At 37.3% G+C, this 27,888-nt stretch overlaps 1 protein-coding gene across 4 annotated transcripts in view; it reads left to right on the top strand.

Annotated features, from left to right (window-relative positions):
- The window catches only part of septin9a (septin 9a), a 70,585-nt gene that overhangs the window by 1,920 nt on the left and 40,777 nt on the right, over positions 1–27,888 (top strand). Inside the window, exons 2-3 of one of the 4 annotated variants that reach the window (XM_027171773.2) lie at positions 3,692–3,766; positions 26,242–26,895. In XM_027171773.2, the coding sequence (XP_027027574.2) occupies positions 3,692–3,766; positions 26,242–26,895 (729 nt within the window). Of the gene's footprint in view, positions 1–3,691; positions 3,767–5,497; positions 5,691–17,318; positions 17,589–25,314; positions 25,466–26,241; positions 26,896–27,888 lie in introns of those variants that run through there. The other 3 variants (XM_027171772.2, XM_027171774.2, XM_027171771.2) reach the window with 3 other exon arrangements.

Raw genomic sequence — 27,888 nt, 5'->3', positions numbered from 1 at the left:
TCTTTTGTTGATTTGCCATGTGACAGCATTGTTTAGCATAGTATTTTTAGTTTTGGTTAGGAATTAGAATTCTAAGCTTTTAACTAATGACAAAATAGTTAACTGCCAAAATGATGTGGTTTTGATGAACAGTAATCTCCACAGTATTCAGTACACAATCACTTATTTTAGTGTTTCTGACATTGAGCAGTAAATATATGCAGAAGTCACTGTGCTATAATCAGTCTGCCAGGATATCATGATTTTGTGATTATAGAAATGAACACAAAATTAAGCAAACTCCACAGTCTTTGGAGGAGTTTCAAAATTACAGCAGATATGGGCCAAGACACGGCATGTCTCATCATTACAGTGCACATTCAACCAAAGCAAATGTCTCTCACTGCTGTTCCAGTGTTATATAGAAATTAGAGATATATGGTTGTACATGATTTGGATTGAACACAATGTATTTTAAATGGATACAAATACAGATGTGAATAGGAGGTAAACCAGAAAGCTCCACACCAAGACTTAATTTGTGCATCTGGACTGGGATCCCACAGGATATAAAGTTTGTTCTTCCATACAGAGCTTCCATACAAGGGAGCAAGAATTAACCCTTGCCAGGCCTCAGCATAATTTTATTTGGACAAAGATCATTAGCATGATATAAATAAGAGATGTACTTTTGTTTAATGGAAGTGATCTAAACACTGTCTTAATAAGTTCCAAAATAAAACTATATTTCTATCATATTTCTGTACAAACAAAAGAAATGTTTTGATTTATAGATCTGCTGGTAGATAAATCCTATGCAGACTCAACACTGTACACAGAGCTGCATGATCATTTAACTTTGTTTTTTTTTTTTTTTTAAATTTACATTATTAAATATTTTTTATATTTAAATACTGCATAATGGATGATTTCTTTTTTAATTTGTGAGTATTGAACATCTTTTTAAAACATTTTATTTAATTTTATCAGTAAGATCCTGTTCATTTTTCCCTGAGAGTTTAGTGCTTAGGCCCTCTTTTCGTTTTCTTGCATGAATTTGGGGATGGAATTTAGGAGAACAGATGGTTCCCCCTCTGTCTCTCTTTTCCCCTCTAGTTCGCTTGCTCAGTCCCTTTTTATTTATTTCACTCTTTCCCCACCCATCTCCATGTCTTTGAAACCAGATTGTGTGCTTTGTAATTATTATGTGCAGACGCAGGAATGTAGCGGGCTCCTGTTATGGCCCCTCACTTCTCAGCCCTGCCAGGAGTGCAATATTTGAGAAAACGTTATGTTAAATATGATCTCCATTCAGTTAACATGCTTCTCAATCTGTGTCATGAATGAATCCCACCACTGTCTTCTTGTCCATCAGATACTTTAAATCACCTCAGCCTTACTTACTTATACAAAAGGTGTAAGGGAGATTCATCATTTTATCCAAAGCAGATTTAATCTAGCTTTGATCTTGAGTCTGCGCTTGTTGTGGATTTACACTTCTAAAATGTAGGTATCTGTTGGTATTTGTAGGATGTGTGGATACTTGCCAAAATCATTGCTATGTCATTATCATAGTACCAGATATCATTGTTGTTTTCAGTTGAAGAGTGAATCATGAGGGGTCTAAAGTAGTGATTTGATATATACAGTACTGTACACAATGCATAAACTTGTAGATAATGATGGAGCATGCTACCCTTTGAGTCACGGAAGAAAATTCCTGTCAGTACAAGATTTCATTCTACCCACTGAAACATATCTCTTCTTGTCAAGTTCAGTTTTGTTTGTATCAAATAAGTAAGTGGCTCATAATTACCTGCTTGGTTACCCTTCCCTTGTACACTGTTGTTTTTTACTTACTTTAACATAAGATTTTGATCATTATCAAGCCTTGATAGATCAAGGAATGTTTGAGGCTGATGGAACTTTAAGGGATGCTTGTGCTGAACAATGTTATGCTTCTACTCCCTTATCATACATAGAGGTATTGTGAAACAGTGTAATGGTTGCTAGTAAAATAAAGTGACATGTGGCAACAACACAGTACATCTCTGTGGGTGTGTTGTACAAACGGTGGACCACCTCTTACTCAAATAGTTCCTTTATCAAGTGCCAGAAAGTGGAGGCCCCATTGTTTACACTGTTCCCAATATCTATGACTCAAACATCACCCAGACTATTAGTGTCACAAGTCTTTGAACAGACCATAAATTAATCATTAAAATTTCCAAACAGGCTTCTGGAACTTCATATTATTGAATTCATTACTTTCTTAAGTTTCAAAAAATTAATATGGGAAATATTTGTGCTGCTAAGTTGATACAAATCTCATGAAGGAATATATGACCCTGATGAGACCACGGCTAACTATACCTACTTCTTAGGCGACTGATAAGGAGTAAGGCTATGTTAGGCTGTGTTAGAAATACTTTGTATAAATCTGTGTGAAGTAGGCTGACACTTACTATACATTGCTAATTACTTTGCAACAGAAACAGAAAGAACACACCCCATAAAAATAAAATATTTTAGCAAGCAAAATTTTTATAATAATAAAAATAATTGATTATTTACTCTAACGCAGTACCTCTAACACTTGAAATTAACATTGATTATTTTTTTAGTCCCACTAGTTTGGCTTATGCTTTACAGCAATGTACTGTTGTGTTAGCATTTTTTTTTTACAATTACATATTCATGTATTACATATTACATATAATAATAAGATGCAATTGATGAATGATGCAATAAACAAATACAAAGAAGGAGACATACATAGACTGTGAATAACCTTTATGTCATCATATTACTAGGTTTATAAATATGCAGATGTACAAAAATGAAGCAACATGATGATGATAATAATAATAATAATAATAATAATAATAATAATAATAATAATAATAATAATAATAATAATAATAATAATAATAACATGTCGACAAAACACTTCTTGCCTTAAATATAATGAAAATTAGTTAATCTCAAATCTCATGTGCTATGAACACTGCCCTCATGTGGTATACCCACACTCAGAAGGGACAGATAATTAAATATCACCCCAGTAATTTACGTGGAAGGCATTGGGTATGAACGTTTTATACAACTACTAGCAAAAAAAAATATTTCACAAAATAGAATTTTCTTAGCATGTCAAATCTATGCAAAATCTCTCAGCAAGGTTCCATGTAAACCATCATGGCTGTGTTGAGGCCCGTATTTGGGCCTGGGCCAGTACCAGCATTGGCTTGTACAGTCCCATCCCATCTTACAAGCTGCTGCTTGCCCAATCTCATATCTCTTTATTTACACTATAAACAGGAGTATTTAAAATGACCTCCAGTGCAGTGTTATCCAGGTGGTGTGTCAAATACACAGCGCTTTACCACAAACACCTAGGAATAGACAGCATTTTATGTGTATACTTGTTTCTATTATTGATTATGTGTACTTTGATCATGAAATTTAGTTTAGATGTATTGATGTCAGTACCTGGGAATTTGAGAACTTTTTGCATTCCCAGCCGCTGATTCTTTCATACACTAATCCATCAGGTGGCATCATCAAGAAAGGACTAATATCGAAAAAGAACAGCATAAAATTAACTATTTTGTATTTTTTAATTTAGTGAGCTGGATGCGAACATTGATAACAAAAGATCACTTTTCTTCAGTTCAGAAGCAGGAAGCAAACACGTTTTATCTATTCACAGGTCCACCAGCCAGGTCCAGCAGTGGCAGGTTTAGGAGGCTAGAGAGAGGAGATTCTACTGGTGCTGTGGGGACTGGTGAGTATATACTGAGCCACTAAATCATAGCCACCAGATAAACAGTTTAACCATATCAGAAGCTTGGGCATGACATGCAAAAAAGCATTTTTCATACAAAAGGCTGGCATGAGGCATTGTGAGTACATTGTGAGTAACAGTTAATATTATTATCTATTTATCTTAATATATAATTTACTATCTCTAATATTTTGTAGATTATCATGTTCTACTGCAAAGGAACAATTGCTAAAAAAAAGTTTTATGTAACCATTTTGTAATGTTAAATCATTCATTGCAATGAGAAATAGTGTGCTTAAATGTATAAAAAGAATATCATTCACTAATCCACTGCATTCTATATCCATATGCATTCTTAGGTATTGAACGCAATCTCAGATTGTAATAGAATATTTTAGTTATTAGCAGGAAAGAAAACTTTAAGCTTGTTGTAAATGTAACAATTAACAATTTACTATTTCTACCACAGTTAATTGTTTTTTTTAAATTAAAGTTACTATACAAATACTTGTGATTCACTGTTCTTTCTATTCATTCTATTCATTCTTTCTATTCTTTCTATTCATTCTATTCATTCAAAAAGGCAATTTTGAGCATGTTAGATTGAATTTAAAATAAATAAATGAATAGGAATAGTGGATGGGACAGTGGCACAGTGGGCAGCAGTTCCTGGGGGACAATGGCAATTCAATCATTATTTACTTACTACTAATAGAGTATAGTATTTACTCACTACTTATGTAGTAAGGATTCAATTAGATGAATGGTCTGTTTTTTCAAACAGTTAAAACATGATAGACCTAATGAGGTTTTTAAGGTGGTTCTTGTCAAAATTCCAAAAGTAAAGGTTAAGTTTGCAGTTTTATTTTGAGCAGATGTCATGATGATAATCAAATATATGGTTTAACTGGTGCATAATTACACAACAGTATATAAAATGGTCGAATCTGGGTCAGGATCTTTCAGGGCTATGTTGAGAAGAGAAGTTGTTTGGCGACATGGAGGGTGTGGTTTGAACTCACACATGTGTCTTTATACATGGGTGTGTTTGGACTTCTCTGCCATTTGTGTGCTTGTCAAATAGCCCTTGACCCCCATTTGTGAGCAAGTCAAAGTTTCTTAGTGTCTAAAAAAGAAACCTCCACACTCCAATCAGCTGCCAAACACTTTCTTTACCCTGGTTGAGCAACACACTAAAATGTCATTTTGATTAAACTCAGAGTTTTGATAATAATATTCCATCTAGCCCAGGGCAGTACTCAAATATATGTTCCCGTAGTGCAAGGCTATTAACTTGTGATTTATTTTTGTGAACATTTTTTTCACTATCATCCACGTATGCACACAGAACATGACACATTATGGGGAACGCGGTGTGGCCAAAATCAAATAGTTTAGGATTCCTCATGCCACTGAGAAGAGAGAGATATTTTAAGAAGAGGAGCTCAAATCACATGACCCAGAATTTCCATCTGAGATACAATGCTGCCTTATTGTCACAGTAAAGAGAAAGAGGGAGAGGGAGGGGAGAGGAGGAATATAAGTAAGTGAACTAGAAGGGAAAAAAGTAATGAACACTCCATATGATGAGCACATGGGTATGCTGTAATCTTGGATACATTCATTGTCACAGCACAAGGAATAAATTAAACTGAGGGAAAGGAGAGAGACAGCAAGAGGGTGAACAAGACAGACAGAGAGAGAGAGAGAGAGAGAGAGAGAGAGAGAGAGAGAGAGAGAGAGAGAGAGAGAGAGAGAGAGGGAGGGAGACTATGAGTGAGTGAGACAGACCATGAGTGAGTGAGGCAGCAGTTCTATTGTGGGAAAGAGAAGGGAAGCCCAGGAAAGACTGGAGGAGAAAAGCAGAGGATTTATGTTGCCGTGCAGGGTGTGTGTCTGGATATGGAGGGAGACAAAATCGCAGGTAAGACGTGAGCAATTGTCAACACTTGAACAGCCTGGCCTTGGCGTGGTGGAGATAATTTCTTTAGTATTATTAGTTTTGGTATCTTTAGATAGATCCCTGCTGTGCATTTTTATGTACCATAAGCCTTAATGGTAACTGGTAAGATCTACAAATTCTGATGCCAGACTTTTGTGTAGTTAAACCTTTGGTGCAAAGTTAAGAAAAGCCACTTGTGTGTTATACTACTTTTGTCCCTGGTGGTTTTGCTCTTGTGGGCTTGTGCTATGTTCACTTGAACTGCTGTTTTTTTCCATAGAATTTTTCCACAGGAAAGCAGCCATGCTGTAATAGCAACCCATAAAGTGTGTGTGTGTGTGTGTGTGTGTGTGTGTGTGTGTGTGTGTGTGTGTGTGTGTGTGTGTGTGTGTGTGTGTGTGTGTGTGTGTGTGTATGCACTGTAATGCTTTTCAGACTGTATGTGTCACTGAAACAATGCTGTCAATGATTCTCTGTGAGTGAGGCATTAAGAAGGACAACCATCCAGAGACAACACATTATTTTTGTTAAAACAATAGAGCAAAGTACAGTGGCTTCTCTCTGCCTGATCATAGTGCCTGTGTATCCAGTGCCTGGTTATATGCTAAACTCTCTCATAGTCTCCCTCCCTCTCCCTCTCTCTCTCTCTCTCTCTGTCTCTCTCACTCTCTCTCTCTTTGTCCTTCAAAGCAAAATGTCCGTATGGGCTCCAGATTTAGCTCCAAAAGGAAAAATAAGTAGAGACAGGCTATGGGAAATAATGTAATGATGTCTGCAAAGAGTTTTAATAAGATCATATGAGTTGATAAAATTAGGTATAGTAGACAACAAAATCTACACTTGGTACTAATGACAAGTGCATTTTCCAGACTCATATGGATCCACTTTGCAATCTGACCAATAATGCTGGATAATAATTAACACTTCACACTTATTCACTGTTTGTTTTCTGCTTAAGGATAATTAAACCTAGTTCATTTTAGGCCTGCTTCCCAAGGTTGCCATGCAAACTGAAAATGATCTATTATAATGCAGCATTGGCATGTAGGGCTATGACAGACATTTATTTAGTATTTTCATGACCATTATAAACAATGAGGTTAGACTGAATAGACGTTTAGTTATTATTAGTGAATTTTTAATCAAATTAGATGTGGCAGTAGGTTAACAGAGTACAATTGTTTGTTTGTTTTGTAATAACTAATAACAAATTGCAATTTTCTAATAACCTATGATTTGGTTTCTATTAAAGATTTTATGTAAGTGGTTTAGCAGTAGAAATAGAAACAGGCTACCTCAGACATTTTATATTAAATGTGTTTTGAGTGATTTTGAGGGCTTTTTGTCAGGATTATGGCCCTGTTCTGGCCACTAGAGGCCCTAATTGTGCCCTTTTTTGTTGTCATTTAACAGTTGTTATTATTCTCAACTGGGTCCTTCACCCTCCTTTGTAGCCATTCTTAGATCCTAACACTTTTGTTCACTCATGAAAGCCTCTAGCGCAGCTTTAATTAGCAGCTAATTCCTCATCTCACTGTCAGACAGAATCATGGTAAATCCTTATTTATTTAGTTTTAATAGACGTTCTCATTCACATTTATTGGCCATAACTGAGTTGTTTGTTCTGATTTGCTATGGAGAAAATCATTTGTTCAGTACAAAAACTGGTTTTAATTTATGAGACAGGGCTTCAGTAACAGAAATAAAGTTTGGCCCTACATCTGCACTATGATGGGCATTAATGTAGTTTTAAACTGCAGCAAGTTTGATAACTACACTGCAGAGTTTGTATGACTCACTTCCTGTTACGATGCTCCACCCATGTCAGTGCAGCGCTTTAATTACTTTTTTTTTACTTTTGTCCAGTTTTGGCCATTATCTTGTTTCACCCAATAGGGTTAGGGTTAACCTAACCATAGCCACCTCTCCATTATCATACAACAGCCACCAGTCAGGAATTGTATGGGTTAGCATGTGCTTCCTCTGAGACATATGATTCCAGCCACTGCATCTTTTTGGAACCGTTGTGTCAAAGGACAACATAACTCATTGGGTTGTGGTCCTTCACTAAATCAGTACCACGCTTTTTGGCTTCTTTCTGCCTGTTGCTTGCTTTATATATTCACAAGGTGGCAATGTTGCCCTCCAGATTTTAAGCTATTTAAACAATTTGTCCTAGTTACTACAACTGAAAAACTGCTGGCATTGTTTTCATCAGAGGTGGGAAGTAACGGAGTAAAAATACTTTGCTACTGTACTTAAGTAAATTTTTCTGGTATCAGTACTTTACTCCACTATTTATTTTTCAGACAACTTTTTACTTTTACTCATTACATTTTTACACAAATATCTGTACTTTTTATTTCTTACATTTTCAAAACGGACTCGTTACTTTTAGTATTATTTCTTCTCATTGAGCGCTGTTTCCTGCCTATCATCCTATCATTGTGCGGCTTTTTCACCATGTGACTGGTGTACTGTATTATTTACTGGCTATCAGACATAGACTAAGGAGAGCGGAGCTAACAATGAGCAGTACGCCTACAAGGAATGGCTAATGTTAATTCAGAGGGAGTCACCGATGTTAAAATAACTAACAACGAGGACATTCCTGAACACACATGGCCATATATGAGGGAGATGTTTGAAATAATCGGCATTAAAAAGGATTCCTGGCGAATGCAGTGTGATTTGTGTCAACCCAAAAAACACGAAGTGCTTAATTTAATTAACATTAATTTTGTCATTTGTAAAACATCACAATAATTTTGAGTTGTTTTCAAGGACAGAGCTGGAATCTCCCTACAGTTTGGGATATGGCCTTGGTGATACACTTGGTATACATTATATTTCCAAAAGTATTGGGTCTCCTGAATTTTCCTGCTATATGTGGTTGTTTTCTGATCTCATCCCTACTGAACACCTTTGGGATGGATGTGGATGCTGACTCCACCCTACCTCACCTACATCAGTGCCTGCCTTTCGGAACACTCTTGTGGCTGATGAACGCAAATATCCATCAGCACACTTGAAAATTATATATATATATAATATATATATATACATATATATATACATATATAAAACATGACGTCCAGTTACGTCCACTCTTTTACTCAAGTTAAAGTAAAGAAGTATGGGCTCAGGCCCATACTTCTTTACTTTAACTTGAGTAAAAGAGTGTAATCACTACTTCTACTTTTACTGGAGTCTTGGTGGAGTCAAGGGTGTGTGTACTTTTGCCACCTCTGATTTTCATTCATTTCATTTCAGAGAGAGTGCACTTTTATTTCTTACTGAGGAAATAAATGTAGTCTGGTCTCTTCTTTCTCACTCCCTTTTTCTCCTTTTGGCTCACCCACTTTTGTATCTCTCTCTCTCTCTCTCTCTCTCTCTCTCTCTCTCTCTCTCTCTCTCTCTCTCTCTCTCTCTCTCTCTTTCCCAGCAGTTTATCGGAGAAATGGTAAATATTGCCCCTTGTGTCACTTTGTAATTCGTTAGCATAAAAAAAAAAATTGGGGGAATAGAGTGACAGTGGAGTGAAGGTTTAAAATGGATTCTTAAGATCATAACTCTCATTAAATATTAAAATTAAGGCATAAATTAAGAAATAATATAGCTGGAAAGTACAAATAATAGATTTCCATAATACACTGTTCTATTGCTTAAAAATTTAGACAACTGGAAGCCAAACTGCACGTGTGGATGTCTATGTAACTTGGCAGCTTTAAAAATTCCTAGACTTAAAGGTTCAAGAGAGTTTTTGCTGAGTTAAAAGCCACCAATTAATCAAAAGAATACAGAGTGATTAAGGTTACTTCAGATGGAGCCTGTGTGTGTTTTAAATCTATGTCCTTATACTGTATCATTAAAATCCAGGAGGGTATGGAAGGATAATTGTGTTGCTCTGTGATTATGGAACTCCTTATCTACACCTAAATGCATTCAGTCATTTATTACCTTGAAATGCATAAAAAAGCAACTTATTCAGAATAAATTTAGGACACATCATAAGAAGACACATGAATGGGGTAATAATGATCATTCTATGTGTTACTATTCAGAAATTGTTTTATGTTCTGCTTTTGGATTATGGAGCTTGGAAGCTGACAAAGTATGTTAACATGAATTTACTATATTGTCCTCTGAAAGTATTGCAAGGACAAGGCAATTTCTTTACTGATCACTCTAGCTTTAAGAGCAAAAGATGAGAGATCAGAATTTCTATTTCATTTTTGGATATTTATATCTAGATGTATAAAACTGCTTATTACATGTCACCTTTAGTGGCAGATCACCAAACAGATTTTAACAGATAGTCGTAAGTAAAATAAAATAAATAAATAAAATAAATTAAACAACACTGTTTGCATATCCCTTGCTTGCAATCTTCCAATCTGTACATTGGCAGACAGAATGTTGCTAAACATCTAAATTCATTATGCTACCATCATGAGGGAAATAATCAGTGAAGATTGGTGATTTTGTTCTTGAAGCAGCCTTACAAGCCCATGACACAACCTGCAATGTGCTTGACTGAGGAGCTTGTATTTTTTGGATGATTAGCATTTTCTTTCTGTACACTTTGGCATTTCTATCACTTTGGTAGATTTGGTAGATACTTCTTTGGCACATCTTGTATTTCTTTACAAATTTTAATCTTCTGAATCTTACTGCAAATGAGTGGTTTGCAACTTTTAGAATGGTCTTTTCCTTCAACTCTGAAAGTCCTATTTAAACAGTGGATTGTGATACTTGCACCCCTGCTGTTTTGGAGTTTTTCTTCAAAACTTTCACAATGACTTAAATCAACTATTGTTGTTTTCCCTGGCCAGCCTGGCTAATAAAATCCATTGATTTTATCTTTTTCAGAAGATTCCAAAATGTTGTATTGACTTTGCCCAATTCTTGTGCAATAGCTCTGAGAGATAGATTTTCCTATTTTTCAAAATGGGTTTCTCCAATAGACAGCTAGTTTATCTTTTTTTTGAAACCCAGGCTTTAGACCAGGAGTGGGCATTTAGAGCTATTTATTCATTCACCTGTTGCGATTGCACTTAATGTTCACATAACCTAGCTACATTAACAATTGGCTCAGTTTCAGGTATTGGCCTATTTCCAATGCTTTCATTTTCTTTATACATACATGCGCGCGCACACACACACACACACACACACACACACACACACACACACACACACACACACACACACACACACACACACACCCATATAGTGGTTTTATAATTATGTGTGCATGTGGCTTCCCCAAAGACTAAAGCACAAAACTGACTGGAATTGGTCTTGAATAGAATTTTAAGGGGGTCACATTTTGACAGAAAAAAAATCTTTTATTCTTACCATTTGACTCGACTTGGAATTAGTTGTGCGGTGACAAAGACAACCTCCTTTGAAAAACAAGGTCATAAAGTTGCTATTCAGCTGATTCACTGTTAGTTCTCAGTAAGGCTCTAACTTGTACAGGCAAGTGAAAGAAAAGGAACGGAACAGAGGAAGAAACTCACACTCTGTGTCTGTCTGCAATTTTGCATTGCTGTGTTAAACTGGTCTTGTTTCCAAGGTAAAACTAAATACAGTAAAAAAAAATCTACTACTAAGAACACCTCTCCTATTTCATGATTTTGACTAGATGGGAATACAATATGTGTGCATCCTTAGCAGTACTGTATGTGTCAGCACTGAGAATCTGTTCTCACTTAAATAATTCCTTGGCTGGCAACCTTGTATGCTTTTTTCACACAATCACTTCCTATTATTATGGAGCTGTTCTTCTGTCTCTTTTTTTTACACACACACATACTAGTACAGTACACTACATTATATACACAGTGGGGTGAAAAAGTGTTTGCTTCTCTGTTTGTCACACTTTAATGTCTCAGATCATTCAAAAACTTTAATAGTCAAAGATAACAAGTAAACACAACATGTAGTTTTTAAATGAAGGTTTTTATTATTAAGGGAAAATACTCCTTACTCTTTTTTACACTTTTTACACTCCTGGCCAAGTTCTCTTCAGATGTGACTACTGCCAAGACTTTATTCCACAAGAAAAAGCTTGAAGCTTCGGTACTAGACTCTTACGAGCTCCACAGCATCATCTCTTCTCTACTCAAACCCCGACCCCACCTGCTTCATCTTCCCAGACTGCAGAAGACTTTGTTTCTTTCTACCACAAGAAGATTGAGGAAATCTGCAGGACCTTCACTTCTGCCCGACTGCACCTACATCCCACAGTCAGGATTCCCCTACTCCTTCGTTGTCACATTTGTCACACAACTGTAGCAGCAGAAGAGATTTTACAACTCATCCGGTCTTGCAATCCTACCTGCCCATTGGATCCACTCCTTCCACTATGCTCCAGACCATCTCACAAGAACGTCTGCCCTTTGTCACCACTAACCTCAATGGATCCATAACATCTGGTTATGTACTTCTGTATCACTTCTCTCTTTTCTTTCAAAAATTCTTGAACGCATTGTCTACTGTATACTGTTTGTTGTATGTGTGTAAAAAAAACAACAACAGTGATTTAGGGTATGAGGGTTTTTGAGCATGAACCGCCTTTGTACGGTCATGTCATAGCATCTCAATAGGATTCAGGTCAGGACTTTGACTAGGCCATGCCAAAGTCTTGGATTTGCTGGTGTGTTTTGGATCAATGTCCTGCTGCAGAACCCAAGTTCGCTTCAACTTGTGGTCACAGATGGCCTCACATTGTCCTTCAGGATTTTTTGGTAGACAGCAGAATTCATGGTTTCATTTATCAAAGCAAGTCTTCCAGGTCCTGAAGCAGCAAAACAGCCCCAGACCATCACACTACCACCACCATATTTTACTGTTGGTATGATGTTCTTTTTCTGAAATACAGCGCTACTTTTACACCAGATGTAATGGGAAACACACCTTCCAAAAACTTCAACTTTTGTCTCGTCAGTCCACAGAGTATTTTCCCAAAAGTCTTGGGGATCATCAAGACGTTTTCTGGCAAAACTGAGACAAGCCTTTATGTTCATTTTGCTCAGCAGCGTCTTGCTCAGTTTTCGTCTCGGAACTCTGCCATGCAGGTCATTTTTGCCCAGTCTTTTTCTTCAGTCTTTTTCTTAAGACTCATGAACACTGACCTTAACTGATGCAAGTGAGGCCTGCCACTCCTGGGAAGGTTCACCGCTGTTACATGTTTTTTGCCATTTGAGGATAATGGCTCTCATTGTGGTTTGCTGAAGTCCCAAAGCTTTAGAGATGGCTTTATAACCTTTTCCAGACTAATAGATCTCAATTAATTTCTTTCTCATTTGTTCCTGAATTTCTTTGGATCTCTGAATGATGTGTAGCTGTTGTGTTATTTAAGTGATTTCTTGATTGCAAACAGGTGTGGCAGTAATCAGGCCTGGGTGTGGCTAGAGAAATTAAAATTAGGTGTGATAAACCACAGTTAAGTTATGTTTTTACAGGGTGGCGCTATGGGCGGGGTGGTTGGGGGGTTTTCACTTTTTCACACAAGGCCAGGCGGGTTTGTTTTCCCTTAGTAATAAAAACCTTCATTTAAAAACTGCATGTTGTGTTTACTTGCCTTATCTTTGACTAAATTTGTTTGATGATCTGTAACATTAAAGTGTGACAAATGTGCAAAAAAAAAAAAAAAAAATCAGGAAGGGGACAAACACATTTTCACACCACTAACAGTCTGAACTTGACCTGGACTGTTTTTAATCCTGCTCATGCAGTTTGTTTTTTACCTCTACAATCTTTGAAACTAAATTATTTGTTTCTATTTCCCAAAATATTAATTAATATCATAACATTATTACTAGCATAAGTGACCACTAGTAGGTCACTTGTGTGTGTCCTGTGAGCACCATGTCCAATAGGCTCAGTTTCTTCTCAAAAACATGACAAATTGGATTGGCTACAGTAAATTACCCCTAGGTACAAATAATTATGTGTGTTTGGAAAAAATGAATGAATGAATGAATGAATGAATGAATGAATGAATGGGAAAATAAACAAAAGCGTTAAGTAAAGAACAAATAACTGAATGGATGAAAGCATGGATGGAAAAATGAACAAACAAAGGCATTAAGTAATGAACAATTGAATGAATGAATGAATGAATTAATTAACTAACTGAATGAATGAATGAATGAATGAATGAATGAATGAATGAATGAATGAATGAATGAATGAATGAATGAATGGCATGCTTTACTCTATCTTTTTCAGAGTTTTTATGCTGAGTGAATATCACTGACAAATATCACATGAGCTCACAGGTCTAAAGAATTTCCTGAAAAGTGATAATGTTTTTCTGATTGGAGTAATTACTGCAAATAATTGAATAAATTCCTGTTTGTTTTAGCTTCCAGTGTAAATGTGATACCCATAGTTTAATGTGCTTTAATTTTAGTTAAGAATGAATGAATAGAACCCCATAATAGGTCACAAGTTGTGGTTGTCCAATAAGTTGATTTATTTCCTGAAACCTACCTCCTTTTCTGTTACTTTTATCTACATCTAATCTTCTGCCCTGGCAGATGTTCAGACATTTAAGTGTTCTCCTCTCCTTACAGATGGCCTAGTTGTATGGTTATCATAAATGGGCGTCACAAGTGAAGGTCTTGTTTACACTTGGCCTCAGAACTAAGCACCGTTTTTCAGATTACACTACACAACCAGTGGGAAAAAATGTAAATACACGGAAAATGTCTAATACTGTTTCGTGAACTTTTATCAAAGAATTCTTATTTTGCAGCATTTAAAGCCTTTAAGACCTTTGGCAGCCTTTTACCCTCTAGCTGTCAATATGCTAAGCTTATCTTAGGAAGTTTCATGCCGTTTTTTGAAGCACCTCCACTAGTTTTGAAGCAGCTCCCACTAGACTGGATAGGCACGTTATGAAGCATAGGGCTAGTCTGTTCCCACAACATCTACAGTATATTCAGCTGACATCTAGTGACTTTACAGGCTAGTGTAGGTTTGGAATAGTGTTGGAAAATGGATTGATATCCTTCCTTGTTCAAGTTTCCTTTTATGGTGTAAAAGTCTCCTACATTAGCACCACCAAAGCATGTCAAGACAATCCCATTTTCTCTCTCATGCTTGACAGATTTTGCCTCCTTTTTCTTGTTCTTCTTTGTGTTCCAGACACCTCAACTCAGATTAATTTGTTCATAACACTTTTTTCCCCAAACTCTTCCTCTATAACAATCTATGAGTTTTTGGACCATCTTAATCAATTCCTTTTATTTGCCAGTCTTGGCTCTATTATGGCTAGTGTTTCAGCATCATGGATTCACCTCTTGATTGTTTACTTCTAGACTGATGTTTTCTGGGTACTATTCAACTGTCAGTTGAGGATATGTGAGAGTCTGATGTACATGTCATCTTGCTCATTTGTACAATGGAGCCTCCCTTTTCTCTTTCTGTCCATGAAAAAAGATGAATACATATTGTATTAATTCTTCAGATTTTTGTTTACATGGAATTGTCTTCGTGGAATACAATTTCTCTGAACAGCAAGGCACTGAATGAAGACAGTTATTTTTTATACTCAACTAGCCTAAAGAAGGACAATTTTATTGGTTCTTTAATCAGCACAAGGGTTTTTAGGCAGGCATGCCTGAAAACCCCTTAGATAATTTATTGCATGGAACTGCAACGGTTTCCTGGCTACAGTGAAGCATCTTTGGCAGAAATGTAGGATTTCTGCATTATGTAAGGACCAGTGTAAGCTGTCCTGGAAGTGTCATTGGTGTTCTCTACAATCCATGGAGGCATTTAGGGTTGCAGGGTCTGGATGGCAATTAATTGATGCATCAGGTTGATTACCATTATTGGCAAATGCATTGTAATCTTTAGAAAGCAATATAAATCAGTACAAAAATGCTCCAAATATTGAAATAGAACAGTACTGTAGCTATAGTCTATAGTTTTTATTTAATGTGCATTTATTTACAATATGACTTTTCAACTAACACCATTGACACCATGTGTTAATTCATTGTAATTCTATTCCTGCCCTAACAGGTCAGTGTCAAAAAGATTGTTCTCTTGGCGAAATTGCAATCTTGAACTGCACCTGTTTGAGAGTTCACTAGATATCCTTGAAGTGTTGATAGAAAGGAAGAGGCACATTGTTGGAATTTTGTCAGATGGGTCAAAGTGGCCTCAGGGATCCACATAAAAGAACGCTAAATATAAACCTTGTTCTGACAGCTTGAGTACCAAAAAAGGGAAAACACAAATAAATGATAAAATAGTTGTCCAACTGTGATATTGGTATGGTGGTTGAAGGTGATAAAGGTCTAAAATCACCAGCAATGTGTTGGGACTATGCAGATATTACTCTAGATATGGAATATTCAGTTTGCAGTCTGAATTATCTGCACAGAACAGAAGAGAAAAAGTTTCCTTTTCAAAGTCAGTGTCTAGTAAAGACACCAAGATGACATGGAAGGCAGCACTAATGTAACAACAAGAATGAAACTTACGTATACAAAAAATATCAAAGAAAGATACAAAAAAATGTCAGATAAGGCAGACAAATTAGTTGAATAGGAACTCTTTCTTCACATGCGTCTTTAGACCTGGGGCTTTGGAAGAGAATAAACTACAGGGAGATTATTAGAAGTGACAGGTATGAGGAGTCCAATGGACAAACACACTAACTGAATTGAAAGATAGCACATTCTTCCTGTACTACATCATGTGGCATGTGTTACATCACAGGGCAGCATAATACACTAAACGTGCTATCTGCCATCTTCAATATATAAGATCCCACAGATGTCCATGTTTGGCAAGAGTTGCTCTGGATCATATGGAAAAGCAATATTCCATGAATCCAAACTAATCCCTGTGAATTCTGATCCGTCAAACTCATTATCATCCAATGATTTGTTGATACTATAGAAATTATTAGAGCACATTTATATAAACCTGTGGAATAACAGCCAATTAACACCTTTTTATCAATCAGAACTGAGCATCATACTGGCATCAAGGCCCCATACTGATTACAAGGCATACTTTAAAAACAAAAAAATGATCATTTTGCTATTCATTTTCAGTGCTTATTGATAAATGTTTGATTTTTTTGATGTGTGATGAAGTCTGTCAATTATTCATTGTGGGCTTTTTACTGATTTCTACAGTACCTGTAATTCTCCTCCATCCCACTGGTGATCTGAATCAGGCCCTGTTGCTGAAAGCTTAAATTTTTTCCTCATGTTTAGCAGTGACCTCCACCAGAAATGGTGATTAGCATTATGCATTATACGTTTGTGAGTTAGATGGCGGTGAAGAAAGACACAGACCTCATAGTTTCTATGCTGGAGGTCTGTATGCTGCACAAATCCCCCGAGTGTGTGTACATGTATATATGTATGTAGGAACGCATTTATATTTGTGTTTATTTGTATGAGGTGGACATACTGAATTCTAACCGAGAAAAAAGCAGTGCGTTCACCATAACTCAATTCAGAGTGTAACATACACAGCAGTAGGGAGGAGCAAGGGAAAGAGGGAGAGAGTAAAAGCAAGAGAAGTAGAATGAGGAGGGGGAGGGGTTGTCATAGCTTGCTCATTCGGAGGTCTACTGCATTCAGAGGACCGGAGGAATCAGAGGAAGCAAAAGAAGTTTGTCCTTTAAGAAAGTAGGGGGCTTGGATCTGTGGACAGCGGCAATCACTTAGCTTCTCTTCCCCCATTGACTCCTAATTTGGGATTTGTTTGGAGGCCAGAGACTGGAGTGCATCTGTGAGAGATTGCCTTCCTGGGAAACAGAATACCGAGCATTCACCCACAAAATGTCTGATTCCACAGTGAATACTCATTTGGAGGGGATTATTTCAGACTTTGAAGGTTAGTGTTACTTTTCTATTGCATAAAGTTCATATGCTTAATGAAATATGAACAGGTTTGACTACTTTAATTTGTGCTTATGTGATTGTCTGGATAAGTGCTTTAGGTTTATCTTTTCAGTAGATGAGTGTAAGAGTTGATCTAAGTATTGCTGTATAACAATCTTAGACTCTTATACTTACACATTTTTGCTTCACTCCAGCTTTGCTAAATGATTATGTTGGACTTTGGTTTGTATTTTTGTGTCTGAGGAGAACAAAAAGTGAGCATATGTAATGTCTCTGTGCTGCACACCCTGACAAGAAAGAATGACAGAAAAAAACTTATTCTGGTAAAACCCCTAATCCTGTGGGAATAATACCTAAATACTATGCATTCTTTACTCCCTCTATTCTCTGGCTATAACTTGCTCTGACATCTCTTTTATCCCCATGCAATTCTTTTCTGTCAGCACCCCATTCACCTGACAGACACACACACCTCTTTATTGACACATGTATATATAAAAACACACACACACACACACACACACACACACACACACACACACACACACACACACACACACACACACACACACACACACTTACTGTAGGACACATGCATTTGCCAGATATGTCATACATGTATCACTTGGTTTGTTGTTAAAGCACAAGACTATGTATAATGTACAAGTTTGTCAGTTAGTCAGTTTTTTACTTCATGTGCTGAGGCTTCACACTTTCCAAATGAGACAGGACACAAAGAAGTAGTGGAGAGGGTAGTGGCAAAATTACACAGGAAGTGTCAAAGTGTTTGGATAGTAAATAGTGCCTCAAAAAGTGTCCTATAAACACACTTTCACCACACAAAGAGCATAAAAAATTGTCTTTTGATAGGGTACAAACTAAAAAAAAACATTCAAAGACATACATTATTTATTTATTTAGTTAGTTAGTTAGTTAGTTAGTTATTATGAAGCTACATTTGTACCACAGGATTGTAAGCTGCTTGCCACGAACACCCTTAACTGGCTTTTAAGGACATTTCAGGATGTTCAAGTCCTACTTTACTGTTAAATGGTACAATCATGATCAACCCCTTAACATGCAGCAATTTAGGTTGTTGGTGAGCTTGAACCTTTATGGCATGTGGAAGTGCACTATTAAAGGTGACTATTTGAGGAGTCTATTCACTGGACTAACCACATTATAAAGTCAAATATGTTGTTTATAAACTTTAGGAACTGAGCTATGTACTGTTGCAGTAAGTCTGGCTATAAAACGTCATCTATAATCATCTGATGAAGACCGTTATCTGTCATATGTTCTACTTCTGTACAATGCATATCCGCATATTTATACTAGAACTTTGAGTTATATTAAGGAAGCAGCAAATGTATTCCTCTACTTCTAGACATGTAGATTAATCCCTTCAGCTGAAGGCAGATAATCTTCCAGTCTTAACAAAGATATCAGCTTGCATCTTATCTAATGGCTATTTCCAGTTTTCCTGTCTCCACACTACTAGCGTTGATCTCAGGCTCCTTCAGAAACATGTGACTTGTTATAGTTGGGTGTGTGTACTACTACTGATCTTTGTTTTTCTTTTTGGACACAGAGACAAAAATTCCTGCCCATGGTCAGACAAGGCCTCTAAAAGTCCATGCCAGATGCCTCTCGTAGGACAGGAACAGTGCGAAGAATGACTTCTCTTTATTCGCATATGCCTTGGTGTATGAGTTAAGCGCTTGGGAATTTGCGTTTGTGGTCTCATAACTGTGTACCTAAGGGGATAAAGACCTTCCATTCATCCATTAATCTCTCCAGTTAAACACTTTCATTTTATTGAGATCAAATCTGTCATAAAAATGTTACCTGCTGATTTTTGTTACATGTTGATTGCTGGATTATAATACATGACACCCTGCCGTAAATGTATGAATACAATGAATGTTAATGAGCTTTATCATGCATGTGGTATGTTTTTAATGAGTAATATTACTTATTAAAACAAATATTAATTTTAACCAAGTGGTCAGCTTGTAACCTAACTCAGTATAATAACTAACAAGAAGTATGCTCTTAGGTCAGTTGAATATTAAATATTAAGGCTACATTCTGACACCACGTTATTAGAACATAACAGCTTGCATACTGAATTTGATAGCTGGAGGCTATGTGGCAAGTATACACACACACACACACACACACACACACACACACACAAACACACACACACATACTCTTCCCTGTAATTCTAACCAACTAACCGATTAATACTAGCCATTCTAGGTCTCTGTAAGCTTATGTATGCAAAGAGGGCAAAAATATTCAGAAATCTCAATTTATCTGTCAAAATCGCAGCTTTATGACACAGAAAATGAATGCTTGCCTGTCGCTCATTACTGTGAAAGCAGGTTCAACGTGAGAATAAAGTGGGATCTAGCACAGTATTATTTAACACAAATTGGATGTTTGCCAATATAAATAAGTAAATGGTTATTTAAAGTTATTATATCCCTATCTTGTCCTATTGTATTGTACCATGTTGAACTGCCATATCTAGAGAAGCTTAACGTCTCACACTGAAGATCCTATGGCTTAAAGCCATAATGTGTCATGGATCAGAAGTTTGTTTTTTTTATCAAAGGAAGCGTTTATACACAGAACTGTATACAGCCATCTGACTGCTACCTTAAATATTCAGAAACTTGTGAATAAAGTGAACAACAGTTCTTGCATCTATTTGTGAATTTGAGGCTAAGACTAGAGTTCAGCAGATATTTAAAAGTTTATATTGATTTAATTTGTTAGACTCTTATAACTGACACAAAATTCCCTGCAGCAGTTTGTCTGTCTGCACCATCTATCTTGCATAAATTATCTTGCACCATCACTAAGTCTTAATATGTGCATATATTTCTGGAATATCTTCCTAGCTGTGTAGTTTTTTTGTTTGTTTGTTTGTTTCTATACCTCTGCTTTGAGACAATGGGAATTATTAAAAGCGCTATACAAATAAATTGAATTTGAATTTAGATTGTAATGATTATAGTGTATTTAATATTGTATTTTTATCTGACCCATTTGGCTCTACAGATTCTACAGTTCTCTACAGATAATAATAATAATAATAATAATAATAATAATAATAATAATAATAATAATAATAATAATAATAATAATAATAATAATAATAATAATAGGGGGCACGGTGGCTTAGTGGGTAGCACGTTCGCCTCACACCTCCAGGGTCGGGGTTCGATTCCCGCCTCCGCCTTGTGTGTGCGGAGTTTGCATGTTCTCCCCGTGCCTCGGGGGTTTCCTCCGGGTACTCCGGTTTCCTCCCCAGTCCAAAGACATGCATGGTAGGTTAATTGGCATCTCTGGAAAATTGTCCGTAGTGTGTGAATGCGTGAGTGAATGAGAGCGTGTGTGTGCCCTGCGATGGGTTGGCACTCTGTCCAGGGTGTATCCTGCCTTGATGCCCGATGACGCCTGAGATAGGCACAGGCTCCCCGTGACCCGAGAAGTTCGGATAAAGCGGTAGAAAATGAATGAATGAATGAATGAATAATAATAATAATAATAATATGTAGTGAGCATATTTGCCTCACAGGTTTGATTGGGTTGGAGGTTTGATTCCCATCTTCACCATGTGGAGTTTGCATGTTTGCATGTTGCAGTTTGCATGTTCTCCCAATACCTCAGGGGTTTTCTCCGGGTTCTCCAGACATGCAGCATGGGCTGTGTGAATGTGTGCACAATTGTGCCCTTTGATAGACTGCCAATCCTGCCCAGGGTGTATCCTGCCTTGTGCCCAGAGTCTCCTGGGATAAGCACCAGGTTCCCTGCAACCCTGTAGGTTAAACAGTGTTGAAAATGGTTGTTATATGTTTGAGATGAGAATATGAGAATGGTTGCACAATATATGTTTTTGCACAGGTTGTTTTTCTTCACAGAATTTTGCAAATACCACTTCAAGACAATGCATATTTTAATAGAAGCATTTATTTTGCCACATATAGCCAGTGTTGTGCTAAGTACTAAGAAATAGTAACTAGTTACATTTACTAGTTACTTCATTCAAAAAGTAAACACATTACTGTTAAAAGTAACTGTTTAGTTAGTTTTTTAAAGAAATAATGAGCATATTTCCACTTTGAGAAGCTCGTCTTGCTCTCGCCTTGACTCGCCACTACTGAAGCACATACAGTACTTGAATAAACAGAAACACGCCCACAGTGCAGAGTCTTCGTGTTTACAGTGGTTGGCATCCACCAATCCTACAATGCGTCGCTGCTGTAAACAGGGTAGGCTGTAGCTTCACTTCAGCCAAAATGAATTAATGAAAAAAATAACGGATTAACACACCATATAGTAACGGTAACGCAGTTACTTTATTTAAAAGTAATGCTTTAGAGTATTAGTTAATGTTAAAAGTAACTGCGTTACAGTCCAACACTGCATATAGCACAGTGAAATTCTTTCTTCACAACTGCCAACTATGGAGGTTGGGGTCAGAGCACTGGGTCAGCCATGATACACCACCCCTGGAGGGAGGGTTAACTGCCTTGCTCAAAGGCCCAACACTGGCATCTTTGAACCCACAGCCTTAACCACTTGAGCCACTACTGTATTTTATTAATACAGTCAGTTCTATGGGTGTTGTAGGCCAGTGAATGAACTAAATAAGATACATACTGTATATCTTGTTTAAAAACTGTTTCTCACTTTACTCGATTTTGTAAAATTATCTTTTTTTATTTCATGTGTTCCATCAATTACTAAAATAATAGTGGTTGAGTTTTTTCCCATTTTGTCCCAGAAAACTTGATTTAAAAAGTTTTCTTCTTGAAAGCCTTTGTAAAGATGTCATTGACCACCCAGACATCATTATCATTTTATGCATATGTCTGGGTGGTCTGTGATTTGGTTTTGAGAGAAACCCTAAAATCCTGTCATGTCTTAGCTGTCTCTGCACCTTTCTATGACTTCCTTCATGCACATTCTCTCACACACACACACACACACACACACACACACACACACACACACACACACACAGACACACACACAAACACACACACACACACACACACACACACACACACACACACACACACACACACACACACGTCCACAACAAACACACTGTTGAGCTTTTTTTTGTCTTATCCGTGAGTACAAAACGTGTTGTATGACACTTTCAGCTCTCAGAGTGAGGACCAAATCAGTCTTTCTGTGTGTTGAAAAGAAACTAAATCCATGTGTTTGGCTGACATGTTCTGCTATGTTAAGCATGCCATTGGCTGACTGCTTAACGTGAAGGGCTAGAATTCTGTAGACACCTTTCTGAAGGATCATGAGCACCACTTGGCTTACCCTATTGAAAGATCTTTATTAGCAAATAGATACCTGTGAAAGACCCCACCAAGGCCTCACATGGACAACACGTACATCGACTATGGCAAAAGCAAACAAGCTTTGTAGAGTACAAGTTTTCAGTGACTTATTAGGCTATTTATTGAAGAGCAGAACCAGTCTTCTTCATCTAATCCTAGTAGTGTGGTGTGGTATGGCACAGCTGCTATTAGAGTTAACCATAAAATTTCTTTCTTGCAAAACATTGCCCAGCTAACATATGTTCCAGATTTGAAATTGAGTTATGCATGTGGAGGTGAAAATGCATGCTTTCTGCTACGACCAAAAATGTCAAACAACACTTAAAATTTAACACAAACAATAATCTGAACAATAGCATAATATCAAGGCCTTTGCAGTCATAACCTGCTAATATAGACTGAATATGATTAGAGAAATATGGCATGACTTTGAATTCCTGGAAATGGCATTATAATTAACTTTAATTTTAGCTCAATTTGTATGTTACACCCAATGGAAGCTGTCAAAATAGGAAGTGTCCTGGGTGACTGCTGTCCTTGATCACCTTTTTGGCTCTCCTCAAGCAATGAGTAAGGTAAATGTCTATTGGCCACAGGGTAATGGATGTCATTACCATCGCAGGGCTGTCGCGCATGTCGGTCTTTTCTTACGCTCTCCCGCCACACATCGTATTTCCCACGCAGAAAAACTTTATGACTATTTATCATATATTTAATATGCCGCAGCGCCCAAAATGTATCTGTCCACACCGCTGTCTCTATGGAACCGGGCAGGAATGACACTTATCAGCCAATCAAAAAAAGAGGCTACATAATAGCCAATCATAAAATAGCACTATCTGGGTACGATTTAACGGCACAACCAATGAAGAAAAAACAACAACCATTCATTAGAGAGGGTATTTTCGATGGTCGGTTAAAACAAAACCTCAACATGAAACAGCTTGTCTCTGGACGGGACATTGTCCTCAATCATGACTCTAAAAATGTCTGGGCTTGAGCCAAACTGTTTTAAATTGGAGCAACATTACAAATGATTAAGGGGTCCAAAAAGACAACAAATGCACTTACAATAAACACCACCAGTCATAATCTCTCTTCTCTCTCTCTCTCTCTCTCTCTCTCTCTCTCTCTCTCTCTCACACACACACACACACACTCACACACACACACACACACACACACACACACACACACACACACACAATTAATAAATGGAAATTAAACAAATACTTTGGTGATCCAAACACAACTCCCCCATTTTCCCCCCTATTTATATATTTATTGGGGGGAGGGTTGGAGATGTCACGCTTGCCTGTCTTCAAAACTTGAGAGCCCTGCCATCGCATATTAACAAATATCATTAGGGTAAAAAACATTTTAACGGTCTACAGTGGGTCAAAATACTAATCTTAAATGACATCACATGGCTATCGATTACTCAGCTGTTTGACAGTAGGTCCAGGGAATAGTTTCATGCTTGTCTTCTTTATAAGCTAGCTAAAGTTGCTTGCTTCTCACCTTTGAACAATGAAGAAATTAACTTTTAAGTAGAGTTATTGTAGTAAAAAATCTGTATTCAAATAAGCCTATAACTGTGAGATTTCCTTGATAAGTAAAATAATGTTTCATTCACTAATAATAATAATAATAATAATAATAATAATAATAATAATAATAATAATAATAATAATAATAATAGGGGGCACGGTGGCTTAGTAGTTAGCACGTTCGCCTCACACCTGCAGGGTTGGGGGTTCGATTCCCGCCTCCGCCTTGTGTGTGTGGAGTTTGCATGTTCTCCCTGTGCCTCGGGGGTTTCCTCCGGGTACTCCGGTTTCCTCCCCCGGTCCAAAGACATGCATGGTAGGTTGATTGGCATCTCTGGAAAATTGTCCGTAGTGTGTGAGTGAATGAGAGTGTGTGTGTCCTGCGATGGGTTGGCACTCCGTCCAGGGTGTATCCTGCCTTGATGCCCGATGACGCCTGAGATAGGCACAGGCTCCCCGTGACCCGAGGTAGTTCGGATAAGCGGCAGAAAATGAATGAATGAATGAATGAATAATAATAATAATAATAATAATAATAATAATAATAATAATAATAATAATAACCCTGCCCATAATGGTGCTAAATTGGCCCCGCCCCCGGTCACGCCCATGATTCACTGAATCATTTATTTCCTTGTCACCGTTGAACAGCGGTTTTATCATGTCATAAATCTAAATTCAATTTAAAAAATTTTATTTTTTATATTCCTGTAATGTAAATATTTGCTTTTGCGCTATATACAAATAAATTGAAATCGGTGTATTTAACCTGTATACATGATAAAAAGTTACAAAAAGTCTGAATGAACTTTTGTCTGGAGGTTTACTACATTACCCATAAATCACAGCGCGAAACTGAACCCAAAGTAAAAAGGCTACGCTTTTTTTTTTTTTTTTTATGGCTGCGATGTTGTCAAAACACGTGAAACGTGTCAAATCAGGTAGGTGTAAGTTTATTTTATTAATTGCATCGTTGATGTATCTAAGAGTTTAATTCGACGTCATTTTATTTTTATTTCGTGGATTAGTCACGTTTTATTGACGACACAAGCGCCTTATAATTAAAAATGGGGATCTGTTTGTAATCTTCACTTTTACAACAAACTTTTCAGATCTTCACTGTGTTTAAGCAGATGACAATACGTTAGAGATAAATAAGCAGTTTATAGTTTTACATCTTACGTTATAGGTATGATTTGATGCTGTAATATTGGTGTATATATGAATTAGTGTGACTGTGTATGTCATGGACCACCAAGATGCCACCCCTGGGCCCCTGGGCAAGGCCCTTAAATCCTCAATTGATCTGTTATATAAATGTAAGTTACTCTGGATAATGCTGTAAATGTCATGGGAAACCTATGTGATTTCAGTTTGGATTAATATGCTGGAAAACAGTTTTGCTTCTTAATTTTAATAAAAAAAATAGAAACATGGGATTTGAGTACTCTGGCATATGAGTACTCAAGTCATTTGCTCATGAATTGAAAATAGAGAGAGAGAGAGAGAGCGAGAGAGAGCGAGAGAGAGCGCAAAGTGTAAAACAGTTGTCTATAGCTGAGCCCATTAAAGTTCAATTGATACAGTAATGACAGACTATAACTGCAAATAATATACCTAACCTTAACCTTACAGCCTCTAAGACACATTGGAATTATTATCAAAATGATCCTTGACCATACAGTGAAAGTCTGACTTTGTTATTTTTGTTTTGCAGCACTAAAACGGTCATTTGAAGTAGAGGAGGTTGATTCACCCACAAATCCTTCACAGCTTTCACGCCGAAATGTCAACCCCCTTCGCTCCTCTGCCACAAGCCGTTTTCATGAACTGGGATCCCGGAACTCTGAAAACTCATCCAGACAAGGTTCAGAATCCTCATCCAGTGGCCAGCGTTCTCCCAAGAGCAGTGGGCGGCGCATGGATCTTTCACGCCGCACTGAAATCTCCATCGACATCTCCTCCAAACAGGTGGACAGCTTGCCCAGCCCAGGAATTAACCGCTTTGGCTTGAGGCGACCAGAGATCTCACTTCATAACAGAGTTCCAGAGCCGAGCTCACCCAGGAGGGCAGAGATAACCCTTTCACGAGCACAGGAACCATTAGCTGCCTATCGAAGAGCTGATGTGCCTTCCTCGGCTGCTAGAAATCCTGAATCTGTTCAGAGGAAGGCTGAGTCTCCTAGCACAGCAGAGAGTATGTCCTTGCTAGGCAGACGGACTGAGCCACTGCTTAACAGACAGCTAGAGACTCCATCTCCATCCAGAGAGTCTGAGAACAGCTTCTCTTCAGAGGCCAGCATGACCCCAAGCTTTACTGAATATAAAACCACAACAGCAGCACAGGAGAATTCCAGCAGAGCTACGGACAGTGAGTCAATGATTCAGTTTATTTTGATAAAATCCCTTGATTATCTAAACTATCTAACTGAACAACACTGATGACTTTTTACAATAAGCTAGTATAAGGGCTATGTGTGGAAAATTACCTTAACCTGTAAGGTATCTCTTCTTTATGGGTAACAATAAAAAATAAGTACCTATACTGTATGCAGTAGATCCAATCTCATCACCGCCACCTGGGTTCGATTCCCGGGCAAGAAACCCAACCAACCACTGAGGGGTTAACTCTGTGTCGGTCCCAATTCTGGATAAAATGGGAGGGTTGCATCAGGGAGGGCATCCGGAATTAAAACCTGTGCCAGAATCAAAATCTATCGTTCAGATAATCCATTGTAGCAACTCTGAACAGGGAGCAGCTAAAGGCCAGAAACAGCATTGTATGCGGTAGACACTTGTGGAGTAGCGTCTCCTAACAGTCATAAACTACTTTCCTATGTTAGCCTTTTTTTTGTTGTTGTTTGTACTAAGTGGCACTCACATCACCATTCTCCCGGCTCATGTGTAACTCTTTCCTGAACGTCAGACTGCTTTCTTCTGTTGGATGTGTTTAATGGATGTCATGGATGTACTTTGTATGCGGTGGTTTGCAGTGCAGTTTCTGTCAGGTCTAACCATTCAGTATATTCCATGTTTCTAAGGAAATCATTCTAAACTAATTACATAACACAGAGGACTACATATATTACAGTGTCTCAACTGGCTTAAAATAAAAAGTGATGCCACATTTCAAGAAACAACAAAAACTAAATAAATAAAACTAATCTCTAAAAAAAATCTGAACATAGTTGGCAGTTGCCAGACAGACAAGGCTTGTTAGCACAATAATGAATAACCAACCACTATAAAAGAATATCTAAGAATGTTAAAAGGAGTATAGTTCCTAGATCAGTCAGGGTTAACAATGTGTCTGAATTTTCATTCTTTTTTTTTCCTGCTGCCAGTAAACTCATTAACAATGCAA

The sequence above is a fragment of the Tachysurus fulvidraco genome, chromosome 15, assembly GCF_022655615.1.
Source record: "Tachysurus fulvidraco isolate hzauxx_2018 chromosome 15, HZAU_PFXX_2.0, whole genome shotgun sequence".
Taxonomy (NCBI): Eukaryota; Metazoa; Chordata; class Actinopteri; order Siluriformes; family Bagridae; genus Tachysurus; species Tachysurus fulvidraco.
The sequence above is the reverse complement of the archived record's forward strand: the minus strand, read 5'-3'. Positions and strand labels throughout refer to the sequence as shown.